We start from the raw sequence: 22,945 nt of genomic DNA on the forward strand, positions 1-22,945 counted from the left end.
GTTTGCTTGACTTTTCACAAACTTTTAATTAACCAGAATTTCATTTTATTTTTCTTTTGTACTCATTATTTGATCAAACTTCCATGAAATATATTGAGACATATTTAGGCAAAATCATATAAAAAAAATATTTTATTTTTTACTAAATTCATTAAATGCAAGATATCCATGTGATAGCATTTGAAAAAAAAAAATCACAATATTATATATCAAAATAAGTATTATTTAAAATGTTTATCATTATTTAATGCTTTCTGTTTCACTTATTATAAAAAAAAATAGTATGCAGTATATACTGTACAGTATTCACCAAGTAGTAAGCTAGTACTCCATTCCAAACACATCCTTAGATTTGTCTGTTTTCTCAAATTTGTGCTTCCTCCTCTGTTAGTCTGTTTTGTGTTTGACAATATAAACTGACATTTCAGTTTTAAGAATTTCTTCCTCCTCAGTGGATCTAATGACTAGAGAAAACAGACAAGTTATGCAGTATGTGAGTGTTCTCTTTGTTGTGCTGGCCTCCTCAGGTGGGACGCCTCCACTGCGCTCTTCAGCCAGCGCTACGGTGTATGTGAACCTCCTGGACCTCAACGATAATGATCCTGCCTTTTTAAACCTCCCTTTTGTCGCCGAAGTACCAGAGGGGCTTCCTATTGGATCATCTGTGTTCAGGGTTAGTATTTGATTGGTTGAAGTCTCTACAGGGACTAGGAGTCACTGATTAAATATTCAACAGGCAAAGACTGGCATTTCATTTAGTATGCAAGGGGACCTGGGTTCAATTTCTGATTTTAAAATGTATTTTTGAAATAAACCAAGCAAAACTGCAACTGAACTTGACGGCCAGAGATCTTAAGGGATTTTGATTTTATGCAAAGGAGTGTATTTGACATTTTGTCAATAACTCGCTTTATGGTGGAAAAATCATCCTTTCAACCCCACATAGAATGACCAGAAATATTATATTTATTATAAAACTTTGCTTCTGTTTAATTACATTACGGTTCAAACGTTTGGGCCAGTCATTTTTTTATGAAATTATTACTTTTATTCACCAAGGACTCATTAAATTATTCAAATGTAGCATTTGTAAAATTACACAAATGTATGTTTCAAATAAATGCTATTTATTTGAACTTTTAATTAATTATAATAATGAAAATATACATAATTATTAATCAAGAAAACTGTTTTCACATTGATAATAATAATAAAAAAAATTCTTGAGCAGCAAATCAGCATATTAGAATGATTTCTGAAGGATCATGTGCTGAATTTTTTTTATACATTAGAATAAATAAATGACATTTTAAAATATATTCAAACAGAAAACAGTAATTAAAAAAAAAATCACATTATTACTGTTTTTGGATATAAGTGAATATAAGAGACTTCTTTCAAAAACAGTAAAAAAATATCTTACTGACTAAAACTTTGGAACACTTTTTGTACTCAAAATAAAAATGGCATAAAATTCCAAGGGGTCTTGCAACACTTTTGGGGTCATCTTTGATTTAATGTCGAGTTCTACTGAAGTTCTTGTAATAAAACTGTCCTGTGCTCTGCCGCCCCCTGCTGGTTTCCTCCTTCAGGTGCAGGTGCAGGACCCTGATGAAGGTGACAATGGTGCGGTAACCATGGCCCTCCAGATGGGGATGTACTTCAGGCTCAATACCACCACAGGAGTCCTGGTTTCCACCGCAGTGCTGGACCGCGAGCAGATTGGCCACTATTATTTGAGGATTATCGCGTATGACGCAGGCCAGTTTCCACGAACATCCACAAGTACTCTCACTATCACAGGTACAGAGCAGGATCACTGTCTGGATGTGTTTTGATGCAGATGCTAAGTCATCTTAATGTCTGTCACTCTTTCTGTGCAGTTTTGGACATGAATGATGAGACGCCAACCTTCTTCCCCAGCGTTTATAACGTATCGTTGGATGAAAACGTGCCCCGTGATTACGTGGTGGTCAGACTGAACTGCACGGATAATGATGCTGGTCTTAACGCAGAGCTCAGCTATTTTATCACAGGTCAGAGTGCAGAAGGTCACAGATCAGTGGGTGCGAGTGAGTTTGTGCTGACGGAGCAACACTGTGGGATTTTGGTTGGGACTGCTGTGACCCACAGCGAACGGCTTTTAACGGATATGAAGCTGAGGCTCTGTTACAAAATCTAGTGCAACGGCCTACATAGGCAGCATTTTAAGGAGTGCTGTTTTGTGAAGGCACTTTCTAAATATGCCCTAATGCAGGGGTGCCCAATCCTGCTCCTGGTGATCGACTCTCCTGCAAAGTTCAGCTCCAACTCTAATCAAACACACCTGCCTTTAATTTTCAAGTGATCCTGAAGACCTTAATTAGTTGCTTCCAGTGTGTTTGATTAGAGTTGGAGCTGAACTTTGCAGGACAGTCGATCACCAGGAGCAGGATTGGGCACCCCTGCCCTAATGCATTGGGAAGTGAAAAAAAATGCATTTAGGATGACAGATGAACCTCATTCAGCAGTGAAAAGTATTTTGCCAAATATTTGTGTTTTTTTATGCTTATTAAAAGAGCACCACATCATTATCTTTACTAAAGGTATTTAAATATAGTTGAATTGGTAAAAAAAAAAAAATACTACTTAACCAGGTATTTGTGTAAAGAAATTTCATTTTATGTTTATTAGAAAAAAATCACCAATTTAGTAAAAAGTTGTTTTGCAGCATATTTTATGCTTATGGTGCCACTCTTTATCTTTGTGAAAAGTAATGGATTATAACTTAATTGCTTCAAAAAATCCAAATGTTAAATACTGGTAAATTAAGTCGAGTTAAGGTGTATGTGTTTATGTGTCCCATAGGAGGAAACCAGGATGGAAAGTTTAGCGTGGGATTTCGGACCGGTGTAGTACGGACCGTGGTTGGTCTGGACCGCGAGACTCAGGCCTCATACAGACTGGTGATTGAAGCAATTGGTGAGTTTCATATTGGTGTTAAAACCATTGGTTATGCATGTGTGCATGCACATGTGGTATGATCTGCTGCAGCTTCCTGTCTGAATGACTTTGAGTTTAAAGCTAGTTTTGTGGTTTCCTGTGTGAGTTGAGTGCAGCGTTTAGAACTACTGTAGCTGTTACCTGTTTAATGAGCTTCTACAAAAATACGCTGCCCACTTTTTTCAATACTAAGAATGTTATGTCAAGTCCATCATTATTCTTGTCTGATTCTAAACGTTAATTATGATGGAATGAAATGCGTGTTTTGGAAGACCAGAGCACATGAATCTGGGAATATTTACTCTTTATAATGCTTCAAAAACAAACACTCTTCCAAGTAATTTTCATGCAAAATCTATTTGTTTAATCATATGAATATTTGATTGATTGATTTTTTTATTTTATTTTTTTTTTATTATAATTTTTTTCTTTTACACCAATTGCAGTGAATGTGGTAAGCCAAAACTGTCAAGGTGTATGTTCTGTGGGTCTTTTGTATGTGGCTCAAGCCAGTTTTAGCACAGTCATATGGTATTCTGTTGCTTGGTACAACTATTGTTTATTTAAAGATGACTAGTACTACCAGTCATAATGGCTGTATTGTGGCAGTGTTTCTATGTTGCTTTTAGGGTTCCCACGATCATTGAAAACCTGTTAATATCAGGAATAATATAAATTAGAATGCATATAATATGAATTAGAAAAACAAAATATAATTATATACATTTTTGTAAAGTATACCAAACATTCCAGCAAGAATTCCAACTTTTCTTGAGTCTAATCTATGTAAAATAATCCAGTTAGACTTTAGATTAGGGAACACTATTCATTGACTCGTTGCATATTACTAGCATATTGGCTGTACCTCTAAAGCACATATTACCTTATTCTGCATAACCATTTTCTAGAACTCTTAACCCTACCCAGTACTTAAACATAACTACTACAAAAACTACTTTCTATCAATTGGCAGAAAATTTTGATTTATTGAGAGAAAACTCTTAAAGTAATTGGTCAACCTTGATATTTGTACTGAATTTTATTTGTACTGAGAGTAGCATTTCCTATCTGTATTGACCAGACTGTTGATGGTTTTCCCACAGATAATGGTCCAGCGGGAGGTCGGAGGACAGGAACAGCTACAGTATATGTAGAGGTGCTGGACGTCAATGACAACAGGCCAATATTCCTCCAGAACAGCTATGAGACCAGCGTCCTGGAGAACATACCCAGAGGAACTATTATATTACAGGTACACACGCTCATATTCAAAATTCACTCTGATATATAAAAACTGTACTCACAGACATTAATAAAATAATCATTTTTATTCTGGTAAATGACAGCAGAACTATTTCAATACTGGTATTATGATGCATCACGTGAAGCCGTATGTTTGTCATTGTGTTTGTCTGTAACAATGGCAGCATTAGCATGTTTTCAGTGATGTGATGTTCCGCTGTGCTGGAAACTGTGACGATCTCTAGGCTGGCAACAGTGCCATAATAGGGTAACCATGACGACACTTAAATTCTACAAAGTCAGCAGAATCATTTCTGCAGAGTTCTACAACTCATGACTAAATGAAGGACGTTTTCATTTTCAAAGGGTTTTTACCTCTTTGCATATGTTGAAGTTGATATTGAACTGTTATTGAAGTTAGTTTGGGGAATATTCCATCTTTAATATGCAAAGCTTTGTTTTAGTTTACGTGAATTTGCTGTTATGAGACAAACCAGAGTCACAGTGGCACAACAACAGTTATTTATTTATTTAATTTTTTTACAATCTGGACACTTAAAGCACACTTAATGTCAGAAGTGCATTATTTAAAGATAGCACAAATACATTTTTTCCAGCTAAACATTTCTTAAAAATAAGTTTTAAATGATAAAACAATTACCCTGTTCAAAATAAAGTTATGGCTGTTAAATGCAGTGTGGTGTACTGCATTACGAAGTAATTACTGTAATTAAATTACTTTTCCCTTGAAAAAGTAAAGGAAGGGATTATTTCTTTTTTTTCTGTAATTTAATTACTGTTACTTCTGATGTAATTGCATTAAATACTGTATAGACTATAGAGCAATTCCATTTAAAACAATAGTGAATTTAACATAAAAAATGAACTATGTTAAAATGTTTTAATGTCACCTTCTCCCTTTAAATACTTTGGTCAGTTCAAGAATAATTTATGCAATTTTGTATTAAATAATTTGTAAGTATTAAAGGAGCAGTTTCATGTCTGTCCTTGTATTGTTCGACTGGTCGAGGCTGATATGGGATTTAGAAATATAAATACAGCAATATTTTTTACAGAGAGTAATTAGTACAGTAATCTAATTACAACGTTGAAAATGTTATTTGTAGCTAGTAATTAATTAATTTTTAGGGGTAACTTACCCAACACTGGTCAAATGTCAGTGGTTACACAATTGTAAACGAATGCAAATTGGTTTGCTATTTTAGTTTCTAACGCTATGACATTCAGACAGGTTTATGTGTGATTTAAGTGTACTAATACTCGTGGCTACATGCATGCAAATGAATCAGAATTTCCTCAAAATAAATAGTAATGATGTTATTGGCCAGTCAAAATGGCCACCATTACTAAGACAGCACCTGGTCTTTGCTCATCCAGGTCATGTGGGTTAGTCTCCTCACCAGTAGAGAAGGTGATTTCGGCAACGTCCAGCTGTTTATAGAGTTGCAGCCACCGTATGGTCGGATTGTTGAGTCACATCTTGTTTCGATTGAAGCGAATAGTGAATGAAATGAGTTTGCTTGTCCCTGTCAGAGCTACAGCCAAGGTTGCAGTTTCTTCTCTCGTGTTTGCTTTGATTGTGTACATATCTATAACTCTTTTCCAAAACCTAAGCATATATATATATATATATATATATATATATATATATATATATATATATATATATATATATATATATATATATATAACACTCACCTGCCACTTTATTAGGTAGACCTGTTCAATTGCTTGGTAACACAAATTGCTAATCAGCCAATCACATGGCAGCAACTCAATGCATTTAGGCATCTAGATGTGGTGAAGACGACTTGCTGAAGTTCAAACCGAGCATCAGAATGGAGAAGAAAGGGGATTTAAGTGACTTTGAACGTGGAATGGTGTTGGTACCAGACGGGCTGGTTTGAGTATTTCAAAAACTGCTGATCTACTGGGATTTTCACTCACAACCATCTCTAGGGTTTACAGAGAATGGTACGAAAAAGAGAAAATATCCAGTGAGCGGCAGTTGTGTGGACGAAAATGCCTTGTTGATGTCAGAGGTCAGAGGAGAATGCAGACTGGTCAGAGATGATAGAGAGGCAACAGTAACTCAAATAACCACAACCTAGGTATGCAGAATACCATCTCTGAACGGCCAACACGTCGAACCCTGAAGCAGATGGGCTACAGCAGCAGAAGACATCCTGTCAGCTAAGAACAGGAAACTGAGCCTACAATTCGCGCTGGCTCACAAAAAATTGGACAATAGAAGATTGGAAAAACATTGCCTGGTCTGATGAGTCTCGATTTCTGCTGCGACATTCAGATGGTAGGGTCAGAATTTGACGTAAAGAACATGAAAGCATGGATCCATCCTGCCTTGTCTCAACGGTTAAGGCTGTGGAGGACTTTGGGCCCCTTAGTACCAATTGAGCATCGTTTAAACGCCACAGCCTAGCTGAGTATTGTTGCTGACCATGTCCATCCCTTTATGACTACAGTGTACCTATCTTCTGATGGCTACTTCCAGTAGGATAATGCACCATGTCACAAAGCTCAAATCATCTCAGACTGGTTTCAATGAGTTCAATGAGTTCTCAAGTGTCCTCCACAGTCACCAGATCTCAATCCAATAGAGCACCTTTGGGATGTGGTGGAACGGGAGATTCGCATCATGGATGTGCAGCCGACAAATCTGCAGCAACTGCGTGATGCTATCATGTCAATATGGACCAAAATCTCTGAGGAATGTTTCCAACACCTTGTTGAATCTATGCCATGAAGAATTAAGGCAGTTCTGAAGGAAAAAGGGGGTCCAACCCGGTACTATGAAGGTGTACCTAATAAAGTGGCCTGTGTGTGTGTGTGTGTGTGTGTGTGTATGTGTGTATATATATATATATATATATATATTTATTTTGTTGTCAATTTAATTAGTGTTTTACTCTTACTGTTTAGGTTTATTTTTATTTCAGTTTTACTTTTATTTCCAGTTAGTCATTTTAAACGTATTTTAGTTAGTTGCCAAAGCAACGTTGCTAATTTTAGTTTAGTTTTAATATTTTCTAATATTTAAATTTAATTTCAGTTTTTTTTTTCTTTTGATTAGTAAAAATGTTTTAAATACTTGTATTTTTTAATAACCATAACCATAGCAGTATCAAATGCATTCTTCATGGAAAAGGTACAGTAACCCCAGAATGCAATGCACTAAGCTCAGTGAAAATTGCTGACAAGATACTAAATACATTTATTTCAATACATGGAGTCATAGATAAAGTAGTCAGTTTAAATTCAATTCAATTGTTTTTATTTCATATTTGCTTGTTTTGCATTTTTGTGCTTGTTGGAGAATCGCATCACTATCTTAGCAACAAGCTTACAACTCCTTTGAAATCAATTTTGAGTCAAGTTTCCTATGATGCACATAGTTGTTGCCTATGAAATGCACTTTAAATCAGTCACTTAGAAGGCTGTTGCTTATGTAGGTTCTAGATAGCAAGACCGCTCACTAGGTGATGCAACAGAGCTTATATCTCGGTGGAATACTGCAGCAGAGCCGGTATAGTAATATATGTGTGGGAGTCGTTTGTCTTTGACTCTGCGGGCGGCATTGACCCCGATTGCTTCCTACTCTGGGCTGTGTATGGCTGAACGGGTCTTCTGAAGGTCGGCGCGGAGGAAAAAGACTGCCTCATCGAGCCCAAACGCTTCCATAGCTTCAGCTGGGGCTCGCTGGACAGAGCCTGTCCGCAGGAGAAACCGTCTGCCGGGCCGCAGTCCCCATCCACACCCCAGGACCCTCCCGACGGGCAGCCCACCGCCAGAAAGATCACGAAGCCCCCAAACAGAATAAACAGACACACGATGATGATGATGATGATGGTCTGGAGGGGATGGTGAAGATCCAGAGGTGGAGATGTTGGGGAAATCGGAAGTGAGAGATTAGACAGGGACAGATTGAAGGGAGCATCCATGTCGTTCCTGGATCTGTAGAGATGCAAAACAGGAAGAGTTAAATCTGTGTTAAGTGGAGCGTGTTTATAGTAGAGATGTAGGTGTTTTTGTGACACTCTGGGTTCAGGCTTGTGCAAAAGTGTGAATGTGTGCTTGAGCTAGATGCATGCAAGATGCCAGGATGTGGTTAACAGGTGTTTGTGTATGCTTAAAAAGAAAAATCTCTTCAATATCTCAGTTGTTTCTCTTAGGTAGCAAAGAGATGGAGAGCAAACGGACTTTGAACGCAAGTGCTAAGAGCTTGCATGTGTCATAGTGGTCCGAAGTATGCATTTCATTCTCAAAAAGGGAATCTTGTTCTGTGGTGTTTTATTTTTTTTTTTGCCAAAAAAAGATCCTAGCAATCTCACATGTGAGATCAAAATGTCTCGCACTAGATTTGTCGAGGTAATCTGCGCTCAAAAGTGTTATGAAGCTCATGATCTCATTTCATGAGCTCTGTGCTTATAATCATATGTGATCCTGGAGCACAAAACCAGTCTTGAGTTGCTGGGGTATATTTGTAGCAATAGCCAAAAATACATTGTATGGGTCAAAATTATTGATTTTTCTTTTATGCCAAAAATCATTAGGACATTAAGTAAAGATCATGTACAAAATATCTTCATGGAACATTTCCTACTGTAAATAGATCAATTTAATTTTTGATTAGTAATATGTATTGCTAAGAACTTCATTTGGACAACTTTAAAGGTGATTTTCTCAATATTTAGATTTATTTTATTTTTTTTTGCACCCTGAGATTCCAGATTTTCAAATAGTTGTGTCTCAGCCAAATATTGTCCTGCCCTAACAAATCCTATCCTAACCATACATCAATGGAAAGCTTATTTATTCAGCTTTCCGTTGCTGTATAAATCTCAATCTTGAAAAATTGACCCCTATGACTGGTTTTGTGGTCTAGGGTCACATATATCACCAAATTAATTAAACAATTATTAAACACAAACTGATAAAATGACAAAAATACAAATTTAAACAAAACAAAAATAAAAGAATATTCAAATGAATAATAAATACTATGAAATAATACTAAAATAACACTGCTCGTCAGGATTTGTAGGAGAAACATCTGAGGCAGTGTTAATACTCAAATGAAACAGCTCAAGATGTCTCCTGAGCATTGACAGAGCAACCTCTGAGTACATTTTCCTCTTGGTACAGAGTGTGGTTTGTGGTGGTGGGGCTGCACACCTACACACACCTTATCGTCATAACCATCTAGCAGCTCTACACATGCCGTTCAGAACGCAACTCTATCAGAATGACTGAGCGATTTCTCAAAAGAAATGTCAAGAAAGGTCAAAGTATAGTAGATTTATATTGCACTGTATTGATTACAGATTAGCACGAGTGTGTTCCTCTCTGTCTCTCTCTCACTCACTCACTCACACACACACACACAGACTCTGAAGCTCTGAAGATCAGGAAAATTTAAACAAGCACATAAACGCAAACACTTCTAGCTGCACCTGCGATTTTATGCATTATGTTCAGAAATGTGTTGTACAGCAATTCATAACACAACACAAATATGCATGTATAGCATTTACAGCGCTGCTTCTCAGCATCGTCTTTTACCGTCATTTTCTCCTTCGGATCAACAACTGTCATGGAAGAGAATCTGGCTTAAGTTTTTGTCTAAATTTTCTGTCAAAATATCTAAAAATCCTTAAAACTAGATACATTTACTTGAAATAAATAACAATATTAAGGCTTGTCTTCAGTGAAAATGTCTTTAATTTGAGTGTTTTCTTTAGTTTTTTTCAAAATTCACTATACACTTTTTAAAATACACTGTTTTTAAACACTCTCATATTCTTAATATCATATGCAGCATTGCTTCTAAAGTAGCATCCTGTTTTACCCTACACTAATTAAACACTAAGATGTACTTTTTTACAGTGTATGGACATTACAGTTGTAGATAATTCCATCACCATCACAGTAACACAGAGGTTTCCTGTCTGGCAGAGTTTAGTTCCAACCCCATTTAAACCAGCTTATCAGGGCCTTCAGGATCACTAGATTCTTCCAGGAAAGTATTTTTGAGCGGGTTGGAGCTGAACTCTGCAAGACATTGGCCCTCCAGGAGCAGGATTGGACACCCCTGCAGTAAACTAAAAACACATTTTATTACATACAAAGAGGCAAATGCATTAGCTAAGCATTCACATCTGTTTTTGTGTGCTTGCGTCAAGTACAGTATGTTTCTTGCCTACATCGCTCCCATAAACACACATTTGAAATGGCATTTGACATTAAAAATGTTGGTGCCCCACTAAGTGAGCAGTCAGATGAGAAATGTGGCTGGTTTATGTTATTTCTATTTTTTTGCAAGCTAAATTGCATCTGAAACACACACACATGCATGCCTAGCACTCAAGCCACCAATTACTCTGCTCCTAAATGTCAGCATGTTAAATTCTGAGCACAGAGTGTGACTTATCGCTTTGGTGAAAACACATTGAGACATGAAATTATTCCTCATCTTAAATGCCACAAACAGGCTGAAAAGGCCACTCAGACGAGAACTATTGTTAGTGAAACACTTGATTAGTTACCACTGTATGGATCTGCTGATGTGCATTTATGCCCACATCATCACATTTTTAGGCTTTGCTCAAGCAGGCAGCTTAAATTAGTTTTTCTCATTTAAAGTGAATTTTTGTAAATATATTTCAATGAGAACAGTCACATTAGAGTTTTTTTTCATATTTGGGTTTTGTTTCAAGCTTAATTGATAAAATAACTTTTCTATTTGATATATTTTAAAATGTAATTCATTCCTGTGATGCAAAGCTGAATTTTCAGCATAATTACTCTTCAGTGTCACATGATGCTTCAGAAATCTTTTTAATATGCTTGTTATCAATATTGAAAACAGTTGTGGGGATTTATATTTTTGTTGAAACTGTGATACATTTTTAGTGAAAATTTTTTTTTTTAAATAGAATTCTGTAACAATCTTCTGAAAAAAGTATTTATTTCAAAAACAACAACTTTTGAACAGTAGTGCACACTATGTGCACTAATGTCTATAGTTATATACAAATTTGCACAATCTCACTCACTATTTCCCCAAAAAGTAATCTCTGTGGCAATTATTGTGTTGTGATTTCAGACATTGCATATCCATGAATTAGTAAAAAAACTGTAATATAACATGTCGTCCCATATAATTTATGACTGACAATATGGCAAAACAAAATGCTTTTGGCATTGCTAAATGATTATTCATGCTGGTTCATGCTGGTTAGTGTGGGTTTGGTGCTGGTGGACATAGCTGCGTCGCTCAGAAGAATAAAAATGAAAAAGCCCATATAGGGGCACCAGCATCCAAAACACAACTTGTTTCCAACAGGGGTTCATCGAATAACAATGATTTTTCAGATTTATACTTTGTTGTTCAGCTTTACCTTTAGCGTTGGATGTGGTTGGAGTCTCTTCCAAAGTTCCCCTTGATTCAAATCACGTTGTCACAAAGAGTGTTGGAGATGAGACTCCTGGAAGATGGGGATGAGGATATGTGCAGCTGATATCCGTTCAGAGAGACTCAAAATCAATCTTTTTGTGTTTTGCGATCAGCAGACCATGGCACTGTGTTTCTTGAACTAAACACTCATTCTGAGCCAAACTTTCGGTCTCAAGTTTTAACCCCCCATGTGTTGGTATGGTCCGGTCTGCCTGTTCTATTCATCGCTCTCCAAGAGACCCCCCTAGACCCTGCTTTCTTTCTCTCCCCCTCCTCCTCCTCATCCCCTACTCCTTTCTTCTCCTCTCCACATCTTTTTATAAAGCTAATGAGTCTGAAGGAGGGGCTGTCCTCCTCACTGTCAGTAGGATTTGACTAATATACAGATGTCTTTAGTGTGTGCTAAATGGTTTTTACTGCTTTACATTTATGTGTGTAAATATATTCAGGAACAACTTCTGATCATTGTTTCTGGGATTTATGAGATCATTGAAGTTGTATATGTGTTTTCAAGCCCATGTCATGCCATTATGACCATTTAAAGGTAAAGTGTTTCATTTATGTGCCAGTAGTGGCACCAAACACAACTGCATAAATAAAACAGTTAGTCCTGACTCTGAATTCTGATTGGACAAGCCATATTTGAACCTGTGATTAAACATTCCAAATGTAACAAATTGCTTAGAAAGCATAAACAGTCAGCAATGGGCAAATTAACTATATTATTCACTGGAATTATTTATTCCAATTACTGTTAATAATAAATATAACTATTCATTAGACGTTAGGGTATTTGAAATCTAGCCATTTCAGACTGTGTGTTTTACTGCCGTTAAGGGGGTTTTAGGTTTAATCGGTCTTCAACTGATCATCAGATAGCCCCGCCCCAAACTCACTTTATTGGTTGAGTCAAAAAAAACATACTGTGTTTTATTTTGTGTTGTTAGTTATGAAGAAATTAAGTTATGTTGCAGTGAGAATAAGTGTCCAATTGTAATTGTGTGATTAAGAGTTGCGTGTTTCTAAAGTATCATATATGTTGTGGTTATATTATTGTTTAGGCTTGTGTGGGTGTGCAGTGAGTTAAGCGATACTTTCACTCTCGTTATTTAGTAGTACATGCGTCTGTACGTGTTGTGGTTACGTGTGTTTATGTCCGTCTGCAGGTTCAGGCCACAGATGCAGACCAGGGGGAGAATGGAAGAGTTCTATACAGGATTCTCTCCGGTAACTAGGCCTATTTATTCTTCCTGTTTCCCTGATGTCACACCTCAGTGCCTTGATCAGATGCACTCCGACAGTTTACTACACTAACTAACCAACATTGTTGCATTACTTAATGTACAAAAAAAGTGTAAAAAAAAAAAACTTTAGAGAAATATTTTCAGTATTTTCAGTCAACTGTGGAATACTGTAAGCACTGGGGGGGGGGCTTGTTTTCACCACAGATTAAAAAAATAAGTAAATTAATTAATAAAAGCTATTGTGACTTTTTGTCTCGCAATTCTGAGTTTATAACTCACAATTCTGACTTTTTGTTTCTTCTCGGAATTGCAAAATATAATTCAGAATTGGGAGAAATAAACTCATAATTCCAAGAAGAAAAGTCCAGATTTTGAAATATAAACTCAAAATTCTGCAAAAAAAAAAAAGAATTTTGAGATTTTCAGAGTTCTAAGAAGAAAAGTTTAAATTGTGATATGCAAATTTAAAATTTTGAAAAGAAAACTGAACTGTGAGATAAAAAGGCGCCATTACTAATTTTATTTTTTAAATCTGACAGAAAAAAGACAATTGCAAAATGTGCAATATCGCTGAACTTAGAATTCAGAGAAAAAAGTCAGATTTGCAATAATGCTGAGTGTACATATTGCAAATCTGACTTTTTTGAAGACACAAGTTAGAATTTTGAGTTTATATCTTACAATTCAGAATTTTTTTCTCAGAAATGTGAGAAAAAAAGGTTGAATTATGAGATATAATACAGACAATATTAACCATTTTCTTTTCTTTTGGAAATATATGACTCTATTTGACATGTTTAAACAAACAGAGACTAACTAGGAAACATAAATTAGCACGATTGTTTTCAACCTCAGCCTTCATGTGATGTACTGTTTCAGAGTATGGCTTATGTGTGTGTGATTTTCTATCTGTAGGCAACAATGGTCAGTTTACTATGGACAGTCTGTCTGGACTCATCAGCAGAGGAACTGTGGCTCTGGACCGAGAGACACGCAGCTCTCATGTGCTGGAGGTGGAGGCCTACAACAGTGACCAGGGCAGCATGCGCAGCTCTGTTAGGGTAAAACCCTAGAATATAACATTTAAAGCATCTTATTTTGCTTCATAATGTGACACATTTTCAAGTAAAAAGGGAAGTTCAGTGATAAAAAGGACTTGATTTAATCTATCAGGAACTGATTAAAAAGTGAAGTGCACTTTGCATATTAGAATAGATTCAGATTTGAATGCAAGGTTGCTAAAACAATGCCTGCTTTACATAGTTAACATTGTTTAATAGCCTGCACATTGTATTAAATCTAGCTATAAATGTTTTTTATATATATTACTGAAACGTCATTAAAGAGAAGTACTAAATATAATATGTGTGTAGCAGTATGTGTGTTGTGAATCAGACTGTGATTGAGTTTGTGTCTGCAGGTGATTGTGTATGTGGAGGACGTGAATGACGAGTCTCCAGTCTTCACTCAGTCGCAGTACAATCGGCTGGGGCTCAGAGAGACCGCTGGGATCGGGACATCTGTGGTAGTGGTCCGAGCTACAGACCCCGACACAGGTACACAACACAATCTACCCACAAGCCTGTGCAAACACACTCTCTTCATGATGTTTTATTAACAAAGTTCGGGAGGAGCACATCAGATACTTAGCCTAATTAAACACAAGTGGTACGCACTCAAGTCAATCAATGCACGGATATAAATACAGCTGACATACCTCTATTCATTTGATGGTTAATCAGCATCCCTCCACCGCCCCTTCTCCACTCAAAAGTATCACTAGAGTTCTCACCACACTATATGGGGGGATCCTCTGGGTTTGGGCCATTCCCGAGCTTGGAGTCCTTCCCCAGGACAGCACACCAACTATGCATTACCATACTTGCCAAATACGCATTACCTTACTCGTGCTAAATATATGTAAGTGTGAACTCATGAATTGGCCTTTGTATGTGTTTGTGGTCCAGATTAGTTCACTGAGGAGGTAAATTTGTCTGATAAGAATATATGTGAGTGCTATTATTGTGTATTCATAACACTTATTTATTTTGACCTTTAAGTGGGTGTGTGTCATGCACCAAACATAGCTCAAGCTGTGTTGTATTTTTCCATTGGTTCTTAATGCCAAACGATATCACAACATTGCTGTTGCACTTCTGATTGTGTCTGTAACTGCTTCCCTGTTTCACTTCCTCATAGAGGATGTCCAGCATGTCATAAACTGGACAGACGTCCAACCATCTGTCTTCGCTGGCCTGAGGTTTAGAGTGCAGTATGCTAGAGTTCAGTCCTGATACTGTATATAAATAAAGATCGTCATTGAAATAGTTAGCTCACAACACTGGAGGACTAAGAGTGCCACTTGAAAATAAAATCAATCAATTATCAACGTAGTATTAAAATAAATAATTAACATTTTTTAATTAACATTTATAAATTAATAATTAACATTTTTAAAATTGATCAACATTTTAATGTTCATTTCAAACATGTTAGAAATGCAGTTAAATGTAACAGTGATACAGTGGTGACCAAAGTTATTAGAACACTAGTATTTTCACCGGCTAAAAATGGTTTTAAGTCTGTTATTTCTATATTTTGCTGTAGTGTGTCAGTAGGAAATATCGGTTTACATTTCCAAACATATTGCCATTAATTGTAATAATCCAGTGAGATTTTTTTGTTTGCACAAGGAGTCTGACAACAGCCATTGCTCCACACAGAAATCTCATCATTATCATCCAGTCTGTCTGGAATGACATGAAGAAACAAAACAAACTGAGACAGACTAAATCCAGAAGAACTGTGGCAACGTCTCCAAGATGCTTCAAGAGACCTACCTGCAAAGCTTCCTGAAAAACTATGTGCAAGTGCACCTACTGTAGGGCAAAAGCTGCTTTAAACGCAAAGGATGGTCACACCGAATGTTGATTTAATTTAGTTAATTGATAAAGAAAATCTATTTATGACATATTTATTTTTGATTGCATCCTCATTTTACAGCATTTTTACTCAAGTGCCTAAAACTTTTAACAGTACTGTAGCTTTGCAGGTAGGTTTCTTGAAGCATCTTGGAGATGTTTGCCACAGTTCTCCTGGATTTAGTCTGTCATGTACAGAATGTGCATCTGGATTTAGTCTGTATAAAAATGTTTTTTAACTTTCCTTCACAAAGAAAAATCGTTCTAATTCCAGCCTTTTGCTGTCTCTCTTATTTTAGGTGATGGGGGTGCTGTAGCGTATGCTCTGGTCTCTGGTTCTGACCGTAAGTTTGAGGTCGATGTGAGTACAGGTCTGGTAACCACTGTGGATTACTTGGACTACGAGACCAAGACCAGCTATTTAATGAACATCTCAGCCACAGATCAGTCTCCACCATTCCACCGCGGCTACTGCACCGTCTACGTAACTTTACTCAATGAACTGGACGAAGCCGTGGCCTTTCTATCAGCCGGTTACGAAGCATCTCTGAGAGAGAACATTGTCACTGGAACAGAGGTGGTTCAGGTGAAGGCGCAGTCGGCCGATAACCTGAACCAGCTGACGTACCGCTTCGACCCCGACACCTCACCTGCTGCCCTGTCGCTCTTTAAGATTGACAGTGTCACGGTGAGAAAACTCGATATATAACGTAATAGACAGGTTATATTTTAAGATAATCAGAAATGAGTGTGGCGGTTTTAAAAGCAGGGTAGGTGATTTGGTTCAGAAACATTTTTTTGTTATGCTGGTTGAAAGTCTCTTCACATCCAGTCTTAATGTATTTATATTGTCTGTGGAAGGCATAAGACAGCGTTGCGTTCAACCCTCCACCAACATTGTCTCTCATCGTGTCACTGGTTAGCCTCTGGTCTGCCTGTGCGCGTTTAGGTGTTTTGGGGGAGGCGTGGCTTTGGAGAGTGATTTGAAGAGAGGGTGGGATCTTATGCTTTCAAATCTAGCTTGCTATTGCTAGCCCCTCCGAAATCTCCTATACTACCTTTTAAGATGTGAATTTTTGATGTCTTAATAAATGCATGTTCACACCGAGAGTGAGGCAGGAACTGAATATGCAACAACCTACATTTCACTGCTGGTTATACTCTGTATAATTGTGTATGTGACAAATAAAAATCTTGAACTCAAAAAGAAAATACTGTATGTGATGGGGCACAGACGATGACTAATTTTTACTAATCGACTAGGCAGCAGGTCAACGTTTGACTAGTACTCTCATGTCTGTTTAACACATCTACTGTGCTTAAATCCATCCAGTTTAGTTTTTAGTTTTTTTTTTTTAGTTTTTTTTTAAGAAAAATCTGTGTAGAATATGTGAAAAAAAACTTTGTAGATTCTAGGTTTGCCCTAAAATATAAGGAAAGGACCCATGAACCTAAAAGTTAAATTTTAATTGCCAGTGAGTTTTTTTTGTTGTTGTTGTTGCAAAAAATGAAGCTAGATAGTTGGGAAAATGAGCATGGGTTTATAATGGGTTTCTTTTACCAGCTTGACACAGCGAAAAATCCTGCTTGGTGTGAATAAACCAAGTGGCCAAAACCACTGGATTGTCTTGCATTGGAGAAAATGATTCTTATTTTATTCAGTTCAGCAAAGATTTTGTTAATTTCTCTACATGGATTTTGTAAAATAATGAAGTATTTTGTGTGCTCTGCAGGGCCGTATTACTGTGACGGGACTGTTGGACAGAGAGCAGGGCGATTCATACACTCTCACTGTTGTGGCCGATGATGGAGGACCCAAGAGAGACTCCACTGTGGTAATGAGTTTCTCTATGATCTGTTCAGTCTGTAGGCCTGTATAGCCTCACTATAGAGAAGCACACACAGTTGTTTCTTATTCTGAATTGTTCACAATATGATCATGTCTATTAAAGTACATTTTAAAGGAATAGTTAATCCAAAAATGCAAATTTTCTGAAAATGTTCCCTCAGACCATCCATAATGTAGATGAGTTTGTTTCTTCATCAGAACAGATTTGGAGAAATTTAGCATTACATCACCTGCTTAGCAATGGATCCTCTGCACTGAATGGGTGCCGTCAGAATAAGAGTCCAAACAGCTGATAATATCATCACAATAATCCACAAGTAATCCACATAACTCCAGTCCATCAGTTAACATCTTGTGAATACGTGTTTGTAATAACCAAATCCATCATTAAAAGGTTTTTAAACTATTGCTTTCAGGCAAAATACAAGTCTTATATCCATAATATTGCTTTCTCCAGACAAAAAAAGTTGTGTTGTCTAAATCAGGAGAGAAAAATGCACAGATATTTCAACGGATTATGGACTCTTACTGCTCTTTAGACAGAAGCGATGGTTTAAAGTTTGAACACCTTAATGATGGATTTGTTTCTGTGGATTACTTGTGGATTATTGTGATGATTTTATAAACTGTTTGGACTCTCATTCTGACGGCACCCATTCAGTGCAGAGGATCCATTGGTAAGCAGGTGACGTAATGCTAAATTTCTCCAAATCTGTTCTGATGAAGAAACAAACACATCTACATCATGGATTGCGTCAAGGTAAGCAAATTTAAATTTTCCTTTAAAAATTCATGTCTGTGATAGTGATGTGAAATGTATGTAATATGATCATGTACTGTATAAATGATTAATTTAACCTCTTTTGTAATTTAACCTCTTTTATTGTTTTTTCTAATTTCCTTCCTTATGCACATTTGTAGAAGGTGAGTGATTCTTATTCATCAGATCCTTTTAATGCAACGAATGTTAATATTCTACCAGAAAAATTGTTTTTAATATATAATTTTTCATTACACTATTCTTTTGACAGGTGTCAATCACCATTCTCGATGAGAATGACAACAGCCCAGAGTTTGACATCACTTCGGATTTGTCGGTGAATATTCCAGAGGACACACCAATTGGCCAGAGAGTTGCGGTCGTGTTGGCGCGGGACAAAGACGCTGGAAGAAATGGACTGGTGAGGGAGAGAAATATTCAAAACAATGTTAACTGAGTTGTCAATCATTTGTAACCCCGCCTCCATCACACTCTTGTCTCCTTCAGGTGAATTTCACCTTAATCGCGGGGAACATGCAGGACGTGTTTAAGATCAACACAGCCAATAATACATATGGAGAAGTTTGCTTGAATGCCCGTCTGGACCGTGAAGCCGTGGACCGTTACCTGCTTAAAGTGAGAGAGCAACACTACAGACATTATGGCTCTGTAACAAACTCTAGGGACTTCCTAGACAAAATTTTATATCGAATGCATGCTCCCTAGTTTTTAAAAGTCATATTATATTAGACATATACATTGCTGTTCAAATGTGTCAGTAGGAGTCAGTAGTATTTTTCCCAAGAAATTAATACTTTTATTTAGTAGGGTTGCATTAAATTGATCAATGGTGGCCGTAAAGACATATACATTGTTACAAAAAATATATATTTCAAATAAATGCATATTTCTATTCATCAAAGCATCCTGAAAAAATGTGTTATGTTATTATGGTAAAGCATAAAATTAATTTTAACATTCATAATAATAAAAAAAAATTCTTGAGCAGCAAATCAGGATTTTAAACTGATTTCTGAAGCATTATGTGACACTGAAGATTGGAGTAATGATGCTGAAAATTCAGCTTTGCATCACAGGAATAAATTACATTATAAAATATATTCAAATAGAAAACCGATAGTTAAATTGTAGTATTTTTTGACAATTGTACTGTTTTTACTATATTTTTAATCAAATAAATGGAGACTTGGTGAGCATAAGAGGAAAAATAATGCTTAACAACCCCAAACTTGAACGGTAGTGTAATTTATTAATAAAAGTATTTTAAAATGGTTACATCTAATAAAAAATAGACTATGCACTGTCTGAAGTAGACATGTAGGCATCTCACTTTGAATAAGAAAATGTCTTTCGATTGCCTAACCACTCCAGACAGAGCCATACTTTGTACTCTGTGACTTTGTACATGTTTCCTTGTAAAGTTAAAAATAGTATGCTTTGCATAATTAGTTCTGCGGTATAAGGCTGTTGGTTTACTGATGTCCACTTGGATTCCTGTGTGTGTTAATGTGTTTGGATCAGGTGCGGGCGATGGATAACGGTTCCCCTCCAAGGTTCACAGACGTGTCGCTCACGGTGAATATCCTGGATGTGAACGATAACCCTCCTGTGCTGCAGAGCCCTCGTGGGTACAACGTCAGCGTCAGTGAGGTCAGAACCACAGCACCTCAAACCAATGATATCAGCATCGCAGATTCTGTGTGTTACTCATTCAAATGTTTGCATGCAATACATCAGAAGTCAGAAAGAGCTTTATTGCCAAGTATGTTTGCACATACAAGGAAGTTGTTTTAGTGTCAAATGTTTCTAGTACACAGAGACAACAACATGCAGATAATAAAACTTATATGTGAATAAAATAAACACATGTACCATATATAAATAAAAAAGTTAATAGAATAGAATAGAATAAGATGTAGGGATATACAACCCGAGTTCCGGAAATGTTGGGAATAGGGATGCACGATATTGGATTTTTGCCGATATCCGATATGCCGATATTTTTCAAATAATTTTGACCGATACCGATATATTTCCTTTTTGTTTGGAAACAACACCAAGTCTCACCTGTGCAGAAATTATCAGCAAAATATTTTTAATTTTGGTTAGTTTTTAACAAGAACTTATCTGTTAGAATTAAATAAACCATAATGAAGGTTTTTTGACAGCACATTGAAGCTTTGAACATGACTATAAATAAACTATATCACTGCATTTTATTTCCCCCAGAAAGATGCAGTGTTAACATTTTATTTATAAGATTTAACATTTGTAGATGGTTTAAAGCAAAAGAGTTGTAAAAATTCTTATGATTTGTTTAAAAATAAAACATATTACACATTAATGAATAAATCCGTATATATCAAATTATTTAATTGACAAGTGTCATGTTTGTGGTGTTTTTTTCATGCAAGCTATAGATTCTGACCTTTAAATCAAAACATACTCATTATTTTATTACATTAATTACTGCTTTATTTAATCAGAAACAGTCTACATGTTACTTGTGTAGGCTATTTTACTTTTAAATTAATTAGAAGTAGGCCAACAGCGCCCCCTACAAATTAAAACTCCTTACCGAACGGGCAGTAGGACCTGGGGGAGGCTGTCACTGCTGCCGCTGCACGTGCTATTACTGTTTACTCTATCACACACCGAACGCGTCATTCTGTGCTTTCACAGATTAAACACAGCAATCCAAAAGAGTGAATCTAATCATCATTCAGACAAAACTTTGCTTCAAGAAAGAGCCACACTGCTGACATGATCTAATCACTAGCACACCCTGAGCAATTATCGGCAAGACATATCGGCATACTTTTTCATATCAGGCAGATGCCGATATTTACATTTTAAAGCCATTATCAGCCGATTCCGATAATATCGTGCCTCCCTAGTTGGGACGTTTTTTACATTTGAATAAAATGAAAACTAAAAGACTTGAAAATCACATGAGTCAATATTTTATTCACAATAGAACATAGAGAACATAAAAAAAGGTTTAAACTGAGAAACTTTACACTTATCCACTAAATGAGCTCATTTCAAATTTGATGCCTGCTACAGATCTCAAAAAAGTTGGCACGAGGGCAACAAAGGGCTGAAAAAGCAAGACATTTTGAAAAGATTCAGCTGGGAGAACATCTAGCAACTAATTAAGTTAACTGACATCAGGTCTGTAACATTATTAGCTATAAAAGGGATGTCTTAGAGAGGCAGAGTTTCTCAGAAGTAAAGATGGCAGAAGCTCTCCAATCTGTGAAAAAGTGCATTAAAAGATTGTGGAATATTTTAAAAACAACTTTTATGAGGTAGATTGTCTGGGGGAAGAAACAAATAGAGAAAGAAAGATAATCAGAATAAAACCTGTTTAGTTTATAGGCAAAAAAAAGGTAGACAAAAATCTAATCGTATATTATAATAATTAATTATTTAATTAAAATTTTGTATGTATGTAATAAATCACATGCATGCATGCATGTATGTATGTAATTATTACAATTATAAAAAATTTAGATACTATTTTAAAAGTCAAAATGACTCTATTAAATTTATACATTATACATTTTATTATAGATTTATATATATATATATATATATATATATAAATAATATAACCTAATAAGTTATAGCCAAATAAGGAAGAAATTGTTGACCATGATGGCCTCGTGGGCAACACATCAACATATAGCGCCGTTGCCCTATGGGCGTCCCGAGTTTGAATCCCAGTTTGAGATCCCTTTCCGATTTTTCCATAAAGTCCAAAAATCTAAAAAAAAAAGGGAGGAAATCTAATATATAAAATATAACATAAAATTATCTATAAAAAATAACACTGGGTATATGTATGTGTGTTTTAGAATGTGGGTGGCGGGACGTCGGTCCTGCGTGTAATAGCGACAGATCGTGACATCGGACCCAACGCCATGCTGTCGTACTACATCACCGGTGGGAACCAGGACCTGACCTTCAGAATGGACCGTATGACGGGAGAGATAGTGACCCGACCGTCACCTCCTGACAGAGAAAAACAGCAGCATTACACACTCAGTGTGACTGTGGAAGATGATGGAATGCCACCTTTATCAGTAAGTGTGTGTGTGTGTGTGTGTGTGTTGGCAGTCTGTTTTTTCTTTGTAATCTATCATCAAAAAATCTCCACCTCTAATTTATTCACCAAGGCCACATGGGTGGAGAAAAGTAATATATTAGCCTGCATTTCAGGATCCAGTCAGATCCCAATGGATTCAATGAAATCCCACCCGTACATTAATACATAAGTTTTTCCTTTTATCTTTTCTTTTTTGACTAAATATAATATACTACATTTACTCTTTAAAAAGCCTGACTGAACAACTAAACAGCAAAAACAGGAAACCACAAACTGCCTTATTTCTGAAACAGGAAGAGCTGTTGTGAACCTCACAGCGG

The 22,945-nt window shown here is 36.4% G+C and overlaps 1 protein-coding gene across 1 annotated transcript in view; it reads left to right on the forward strand.

Moving 5' to 3' along the window:
* The window catches only part of LOC306882661 (cadherin-23-like), a 258,486-nt gene that overhangs the window by 201,785 nt on the left and 33,756 nt on the right, over nt 1-22,945 (forward strand). Inside the window, exons 22-35 of the mRNA XM_079437468.1 lie at nt 528-673; nt 1,593-1,803; nt 1,884-2,036; nt 2,848-2,961; nt 4,086-4,234; nt 12,886-12,946; nt 13,879-14,024; nt 14,384-14,519; nt 16,184-16,572; nt 17,618-17,719; nt 18,765-18,914; nt 19,001-19,129; nt 20,036-20,164; nt 22,375-22,602. Coding sequence (XP_079293594.1) covers nt 528-673; nt 1,593-1,803; nt 1,884-2,036; nt 2,848-2,961; nt 4,086-4,234; nt 12,886-12,946; nt 13,879-14,024; nt 14,384-14,519; nt 16,184-16,572; nt 17,618-17,719; nt 18,765-18,914; nt 19,001-19,129; nt 20,036-20,164; nt 22,375-22,602 — 2,243 coding nt within the window. The remainder of the gene's footprint in view (nt 1-527; nt 674-1,592; nt 1,804-1,883; nt 2,037-2,847; nt 2,962-4,085; nt 4,235-12,885; nt 12,947-13,878; nt 14,025-14,383; nt 14,520-16,183; nt 16,573-17,617; nt 17,720-18,764; nt 18,915-19,000; nt 19,130-20,035; nt 20,165-22,374; nt 22,603-22,945) is intronic.

Source organism: Barbus barbus (genome assembly GCF_936440315.1).
Source record: "Barbus barbus genome assembly, chromosome: 16".
Lineage (NCBI taxonomy): Eukaryota > Metazoa > Chordata > Actinopteri > Cypriniformes > Cyprinidae > Barbus > Barbus barbus.